This window comes from Patagioenas fasciata, chromosome 4 (genome assembly GCF_037038585.1).
Source record: "Patagioenas fasciata isolate bPatFas1 chromosome 4, bPatFas1.hap1, whole genome shotgun sequence".
In the NCBI taxonomy this organism is placed as follows: Eukaryota; Metazoa; Chordata; class Aves; order Columbiformes; family Columbidae; genus Patagioenas; species Patagioenas fasciata.
In genome coordinates, this window is record NC_092523.1 from 12,227,114 (window position 1) to 12,235,038 (window position 7,925).

Sequence of the window (7,925 nt, forward strand, 5' to 3'; positions counted from 1 at the left end):
TCTTACATAGAAGTCAGACACTTCACAGCTACCATGAAGTATGTTGTAAAGTAGTGATGACTGCAAATATTGTTGATGTAGGTGTCTCAAAAAACAAACAAGGAGAGAAGCATTATATTTATAAGATACGATGGAAGAAAATGTCTTACCAGTTGGAAAATTCTCTGCTTGACTGGAAAGGGTCCTTGAACAGACATTCATGCATTTTTCAGTTTGAGAACACTCTATAATGAGAAATGAAAGGAATGATCAAGTGCATTTTGTAAGTCCATATAAATCACACCGGAGAAAAAAAAGAGACACCCCACACTTCCAAAGCATTTGATGATTACTCAGAGAAAATCACTATTTTTTCTCCAAACCCACAAAAAGTATTTGAAGATCATTTAACTTTCTCCCCAGTGGGACAGAAATCTTCCATCATTTTTATGTGAAACTTCAAGATCTTGGAGAATTGGTGAAAAGGGCCTCTTGGGAAACTGAAGCCTCAGTAGGGAGGGAGCAAGTGACCCTTGTTTTCTCTTCCCTCACACCTATACTAAAAAGTGGCCTCTGCTGAAGCTTCAGTGGTATAAACCAGTGATGATATGGATACCTTGTACCAATTCATGCATGGAGAGAAAAAAATCCTTCTCTTTATTTGTTACAAGCTTAATACTTGAGAGAGGGTAACATAGAAACAAAGGATTTGAAGATTTTGAAAAATAAGACAAAATAAGCATATTTTATATTGATAACGGTCTTTTATTTTTCCTTTTTTTGGCCCATATTTCTTCCAGTTTTCTGGAAATTATGCATTTTCATGCTGAAGAAACACCCACTCCAACCAATTCCATTTTCTCAAGGTTTCCTTGGCAAAAATCAGTGAAGACAAGGCTTGATATATCTAAGAATTAAAGTGGGAGAAATAGATCTTCAATTTCAGAAAGAACTTCCCAGGCAATTTTCCTGTACCCCAAGACATTTTCCTCTGCACTTCTGCTTTTAAGAAAAAACTTGTACTGTAGTATTACACAGTAACTTCTAAGTCTTCTGCATCTTCCTTCAAGTGCATCTGTTGATGTGACATGAAAAAAGTCACACAATGATAAATAAACACAGAATTTGCTTACTTGAGAAAAAAAAATTCAGTAAGCAGTAAAAACATCTTTAAAGTCAATTTTTAGTTTATAGTAGAATTAGAAATTTCAGTTCCCAAGTACTTTTTTGTTGGGTGTTTGACAGGGCTGGGTTTTTTTATTTTGTTGTTTTTATTTAGTTTTTGGTTTTGTTTGTTTGTTTAATCTGAACTCAATGATACTTGTTTTTTAAACAGAAATATAAAAGTAAGCTCACTGCAGCATAGGCTGACTCTATTTAAGGAACAATAGAAATTTAAGTTTCCAACAACTTATGGGACCATGCTTAGCTGTACTTCTGCTTTTTCTTGTTTGAGTCAGAAGTACAACCAAAGCAATTGTCAAAACTTTCACAATGTTATCAATCACTTTCATCATTACTTAGCAATTGCAAAGAGCAATTGACATATTTTTCGTTATGCAAATTTGCTGTTACTATTATTTTGATATTACCAGATATGAATTTGACTTGAAAGATGAATTTGACTCAAAGGTATTTACTGAGACATGAATATCAAGAAGGTAATATAACCTAATTCCTATAACTTTTAAGAGAAAGGAATAACTATGAGCCAGCATTATTACTCAAAAGTTTCATTACAAATAATAGTTTGCTATTCAATTTGAGCAAAAGCATAAGAGTTACTGTAAATGCCTTTTAAACACTGAGACTGTTTAAAGTGCTATAATTAGATTCAAAGACTTAACATGAACTCCGTGCCCCATTCTTAATTAACAGGATGACTGACTTCTTGGCAAGCTGAAGAGAAACTTTATACTGCCCTGGGATGCTCATACCCCATGTTCTTTGATGTCAGCAGAGTTGCAGTTGTGAACAGAAAGACATTGTCTAAGCCATGGACATATAATTTAAAATGAAATAGTTTTTCCATGATTGTTTGAAATATTTTCACATTCAGAAAGCTCTCAGGCCTACTATAAAGTAAGTCCAGCCACTGGTTTTGAGACACAGCCACCTATAGCACTCCATTCTTCCACCCCAAAAGTGTTCCTGACTTGCATATTTTTACTGCATGAAGTATATTTTCATTTGCAGAAAAATAAGTATTGTATTACATCTTCTGATGAAAAATAGAAATCTAAATGATTTATAAAAATAAAAATATACAGTCTCACTCATCTTTGCTTCTGAATCTTAGAGATAATAGCAAAAAAAGTGCTAGATGAAGAATTTATGTATCAGTATTCTGGCTCTTGGGTTCTGTTAATTTTTATCTAAGTTTATTTTAGCCAATAGAATGGATTTCAACATATTGTTTAATAGTCCCATCAGTGCAGCATTGCCATGGAGGAAACAAAGCTGTTTGCTTTGTTGCATTTAGCAGTTGTAGGTGTATTTTCTAAAAGAGTGCTTGGCTGAAAAATACACGTAACAGTTCTCTGCATGTGCGCAGCAAGCAACGTTTAAAGAACACAATAATTAAAATGCGAAGAAAAATCAAGAGCCAAGTTACCAGGATATATTGATCAAGGTCTTACCCATTTGTTCTTGTAACATGTCCATCCTGACTCCATCGCTGTCAGTGCTGATGGCAGTGCTGGCCTCCGCACCATTCCAGTCAGACCCACACCTTCCCTGTTCCATTTCTTTCCTCTCCCAGTTCCCATCTTGCTTTCCCTCTGGACGCAGGACGATTGTGTCATCGCTGAGCACGGATGCGCTGCCTCCCACCACCAAACTCTCCATAACTTGCAGTTCCTCACAAGGACACAATTGACATTATCAGTAACCTGAGGCAGGGGGAAGACAAATAAAAACAATCAATAATGTAATTTTAGAAAATGTCAAACTACGTGCGCATACTCAAGAGCCATCCCCCTCCTGCAGGAGTTATTTTTAATTGTAATATACATTAAAGTATTTGCTTTGGACTTCTTTCAGAGGAACTCTTATGTAACACCCAAAATCATCCCAGAAAAAGCTATACAAGTGATTTTGATGTCGCTTCTCAGGAAAGAGTATTTCTACTAACATTTAATTAACATTTTATTTATGACTTCATATCCCAGTTTCTCTTGCTAACGTCCCTGAAAAACTGCCTATCAGACTTGATGACCTTGTTATAAATGATTAAAAATACATGCCTGCCAGAGACCAACCTCACTTTGCTAGAGATATGCTTTTCGATTTATATAGCTGACCTTTGCCTTAAGGTAATGACAGTAGTTGACACCATTGTTTTCAGTACTGTACCAGGATTATATGTAATGCATAGTAATTTTTGCACTTAAGAATTAAACACTCTCTTCCATATCTTTTGTAAATACTGCTATCTCTTGTTGATGAAGACAAATATTGTGATAGTAAGGATAATTTAATTCCAAATGTGGTTGTTTGAATTACATTGTTCTATGAATCCAAAACCAGTTATTTTCAGATGAGGATTATCCTCAATCCCAGAAATGAAATTTACTGTTCAGAATATTAATTTTTTCCATCAGCTCATATCTACAATACGATCCTAAAAAAATTTAGGAAGATAAATATACCATGACTTCAATTCTTTGAATACAGTTGAGTTGGAGAAAAGATATTAACTTTTCGTGTCTTCTGCATCAGTGCATGTTGGTAAGGGTAACATATGTAAACAGGGTTGTGAATGAACCTATAAATCTTGGTGCTGCAAAAGCAAGTAAGACATCTGGATAAATCAAAATGAATACGATCAGTTTAAGAGGGTTGTCAGAGCACCCCAGAGCTTAAGCCAAGGGAAGGAAAAAAAAACAAAACAAAACCACAGAATGAGTGAAAGCAAAAAACGGTATGTTCTTATCAATGTTCTGTCTTGGCTTTTCCAAGATACACAGGATGAAAATTGAAATCTCAAAAACGTTTTTAACAGTCATGCTCTACTCTACAGATTCCTTTTCCATCTGTAATGTTTGCCTTCACTATCAAATGTCAACTAATGAGGCTCTATATAAGCACTGAGGACAAGATAGTAAATAACTTTTCCATACATAGGAGCCTAGTCTACCCAGGCATTTTTGAATGTTTATTTAACATTAAATGTATCCTAAGTAATACAAATTTGGTCTCAAGTCACAAAGATTTTATAGAACTTTGCACCACATCTCTGTCCTTTTACTATTCACCTTTGACTATCACATAAGCATCCCAAGGCGCAAAACTGTAACAAAAAAGAAATGCCATGATATGGTCACCATACTTATTATGGTGATGCCATCTCATCAATTATTAAGCTGTTCCAGTACAAATTAAAACAGTTTCAGAAGGCAAACCAGAGAAAAATGTTCATCCACTATAAAAAAGATTCAGAAAATATTAAACTTCAGTGCTTGGGTCACTCTTATCATTAGAGATTTTTCAGAATCTTGTAATATTAACTTACCATTATACTCACTAGCAAATAGCCATTTGACAGCAACATATACAAGATGAAGAAATGGATTCAAGATCTAACACTCATCTTCTAAAAGAAGTTTGCCTTCTCTAAATGTAGATTGTAAGAACTAGTTATGTTCACTGACAAAGCATTTTACTTATAATTTAGACAAAATGATTTTGTCTCATGCTCTTTGAGGCTTGACCAACAAGTTCATATTTATTGCAGAACATGGGCCATAAAACATAATCATCTTCCCATTTTTCCAAACCAAGAGCCAACCTCTGTTCCAAAGCCACTGGGCAAGAGGTGGGATTCCCCTCGCTTTCTAGGACAGGCACTCACAGGGGGTGAGCAGCAAGGAGGGAGAGGCAGCTGCTGGCCAGCTCAACACACCTACAGAAGTGCTAGTGGGTTCACTGGTGTCATCCTTCCCTGTGATCTGAGCTCACTGGACACACTGCCCCATACAGAGCCCTTGGTAGCACCTGTCCAGGCTTATAAGGCTCAGAAAGTCACTCAAACTTCCCCTTGCCTTCTCACAGGGCATTGCAGGCTGTATTCAACAGCTGGTGAACATGAGGTGGAAATATATGTTTTTCCTGCTGGAAATTAAATAGAATATTTCCATTATCACGCTTTGCACTCTGTTGCTGCTTCCTTTTCATGGAATGCTTGTATCTGTTTCCAAAACACAGCTAACAAGAAGAAAAAAAAAAAAAAACAAAAAAAAAATCACATAGTTTGACATTTTCCATTTCCTCAGCTATCCAGGTTGGTTCCCACCAACCTCCCCCCTGACTCCCCACCTTTTGTTGTTGTTTTGGGAGGGGTTGTAGATGACCGAAACATTTCTTCACCACGAACTCCTTCCCATTGGAGGGGGTTGAAGGAAAAAAAACACAGCATCCACTGAAGAGGTTCTGTCTCTGTCTTTAAAGGTGTGTTTCTGAGAATATGACCCATTATATAGAAATGGGTTCTATATGAACTAGTTGCCCTAGACCTGCATGCAATACAGTATTTCTTTCATTCATCTTCCCTCTCAGAGGCTCAGGGCAACTTACTAATGACTAGCTTTGAGTTTCCAATGGCAACTATAATTATTTTAGTTTTACAGAGATGGAAATGAAGACACAGATTATTTGCAGTTATACAGGAGTGCTATAGTGCTGGAGAAATAGCCAAAGAGTCCAGAGGTGAATGTGAAGTTGAATTAGAAACGTCTTTACAGTGAGGGTGACAGACACTGGGAACAGGCTGCCCAGGGAGGTTGTGGAGTCTCCTTCTCTGCAGACATTCAAACCTGCCTGGATGCCTTCCTGTGTAACCTCATCTCAGTGTTGCTGCTCCAGCAGGGGGATTGGACTGGATGATCTTTTGAGGTCCCTTCCAATCCCTAACATTCTGTGATTCTGAAATTTACCCCACACATACTGAAAACCTGGATGGTTCAAGGTTCCAAAAAGCACCAGCTACCATGTACTTCTCTCCTCGTCTCATCTGAGCCCCTGTGGAAGCAGGAGCAACTCTAAATCTAAAGTCTCCACACTCTTCTAATCACTACTGTTGTACCCAGGACAGACCTCTAGTAGCCCCAAAATTTTTATTCATTTAATGCAGTGTGTTGTGTTCTTCCAGGGCTCCAAACCAAACAAGACAGCTAGTGAAGACTTCACTGCCTTTATTTATAGGACATTTGACTGTGTCCAGGCCCTTGATCTTCTGCTCTGCTCCATCACTTGTACATCCCACCTCAGTCTTGCAACTATACTGCCAGAAGTTAATCTAAGTCATCTTCCCAAACTGATACTAGTTATTTTATTATTCCTTCTCCACAGACTCAATTCACATTTGGGTCACATCTTCTGTATTAGTCTGCAAACATGTTACAGCAAAGATAATTATAAACTTTGTCCTCAGAGAGAGTAAAACACAGCCTTGACATCTATGAAATTCAGTCACAGACATGAATTAAAAAAAAAAAAAAAAAAAATCCATTTTATGTACTGCATAGGCAACACTTAACACTTTTCCTCCAGTGCTGCTATGTATTACACAGAAAAGTAAAGCAAATCTGTTATCAGGGTAAACAGACTTAGGAATCTGAGTACTCTCCAAAAAATGGAAGACTGACTCCTTTATCACTGAAGTAATTTTATGTTAGTTAGCAATTCTTGGTAAACTATGTTGCAAGCAGTATCATTGTTCACGGTTGGTCTACAAACAAAAAAGCCCTAACAAGCTTCAGAGATGCAATAGATTCCTTTAGAAGTTATAACCCTCTCTTATGATTATTTTTTTTTACACCTCAGTAGCACCAAAATATACTTTCCACCCTCAATCTGGCTCTGAAAGCACCATAAATCCAAAACTCCAACTTTAGATACAGAAAATTGTAGATAAAAATCCACAATTTCATAGCTAATTAAAAATAAGCTTAAACTTTAGAGGTGCTTTAAAAAAAATAATAAATCAGTTCACTGTTAAAAAACTATAAAAGGCATCTGTGAATCTCAATACTTCATTTTGAGTGCTAGATTTGACAGAGTTTGGCCTGTGACAGGTAATGCAGAGGAATAAAATATGAGGAATGTTTGTTACTAAACAGCAGCTCAGCTCACACAACAGCACCTAGAAGAGAGACCAGAGCACAGCACAGGAACTCCCAGCATGTTCTCATAGCCGCAGCAGATCATGTTTACAGATATTTTCCAGTCATTTCATTATTGGCACACCAAAGCATTGAACACAACTGAAATTACCCCTGTTTAACTGGCTGTAATTCTTATATGTTGACGATAAACCTACAGTCAAATACCAGACCTAAAATAGAGTGAAAGACGAACACAGAGATACAGAGCACAGGAGTTTCTCCTACCTTCCGTTTCCAAGTCTGGTTTGCTATAATGTGCTGGTGCAGAGCAGACAGATTGTGCCTTCCTCAGCTCTGCTCAAACTGAGTCCAGCACAGCTCTTCCTGTTTGACCTTTTTATCTTTCCTGTTGATTGCACAGCCTGGCTGGGATGTGGCAAGTACAGAAAGTTGTCTATTAACCAATACTGTTAATTCAAAAACTTTTTTTTTTGTTGTTAAATAAACCTCCATGAGCATAGAGTTAAGCCATTAAAGTTCATTATGCAAAGCATAAATGTATCAAGTGTGCTGGCAGGTTCATTCACACACTCCTGCTTTTCAAAGCAATAATTCATGTTGGCATCTTGCTTTAGTGGCTAAAAGGCTCCATGGGACACATCCAGGCCATTGTGCTAAGTGAGCATTGTTCAAAGTAACAAATTGTCCTTTAGATGGAGTACCACGCTTTGCTTCCCTTTTGCTTTTGATCATAGAATTAGATTTCTTCCTATCATTCCAGCTACAAAAAGCCTGAAGAAGAATTGTTTAATGGTGTATTCGCTCCAATATGCTTGGATGTAA

The 7,925-nt window shown here is 37.0% G+C and overlaps 1 protein-coding gene across 3 annotated transcripts in view; it reads right to left on the bottom strand.

Annotated features, from left to right (window-relative positions):
- SH3TC1 (SH3 domain and tetratricopeptide repeats 1) overlaps positions 1 to 7,469 on the bottom strand; it is a 29,818-nt gene extending 22,349 nt beyond the window's left edge. For 2 of the 3 annotated variants that reach the window (XM_065836915.2, XM_071808537.1), the window contains exons 1-3: positions 7,368 to 7,469; positions 2,619 to 2,870; positions 150 to 224 (exon numbers count right to left, since the gene is read on the bottom strand). In XM_065836915.2, the coding sequence (XP_065692987.1) occupies positions 150 to 224; positions 2,619 to 2,826 (283 nt within the window). In that variant the 5' untranslated portion in view covers positions 2,827 to 2,870; positions 7,368 to 7,469. Of the gene's footprint in view, positions 1 to 149; positions 225 to 2,618; positions 2,871 to 7,367 lie in introns of those variants that run through there. The other variant, XM_071808538.1, reaches the window with a different exon arrangement.
- Between the last annotated feature and the right edge of the window lie 456 nt (positions 7,470 to 7,925).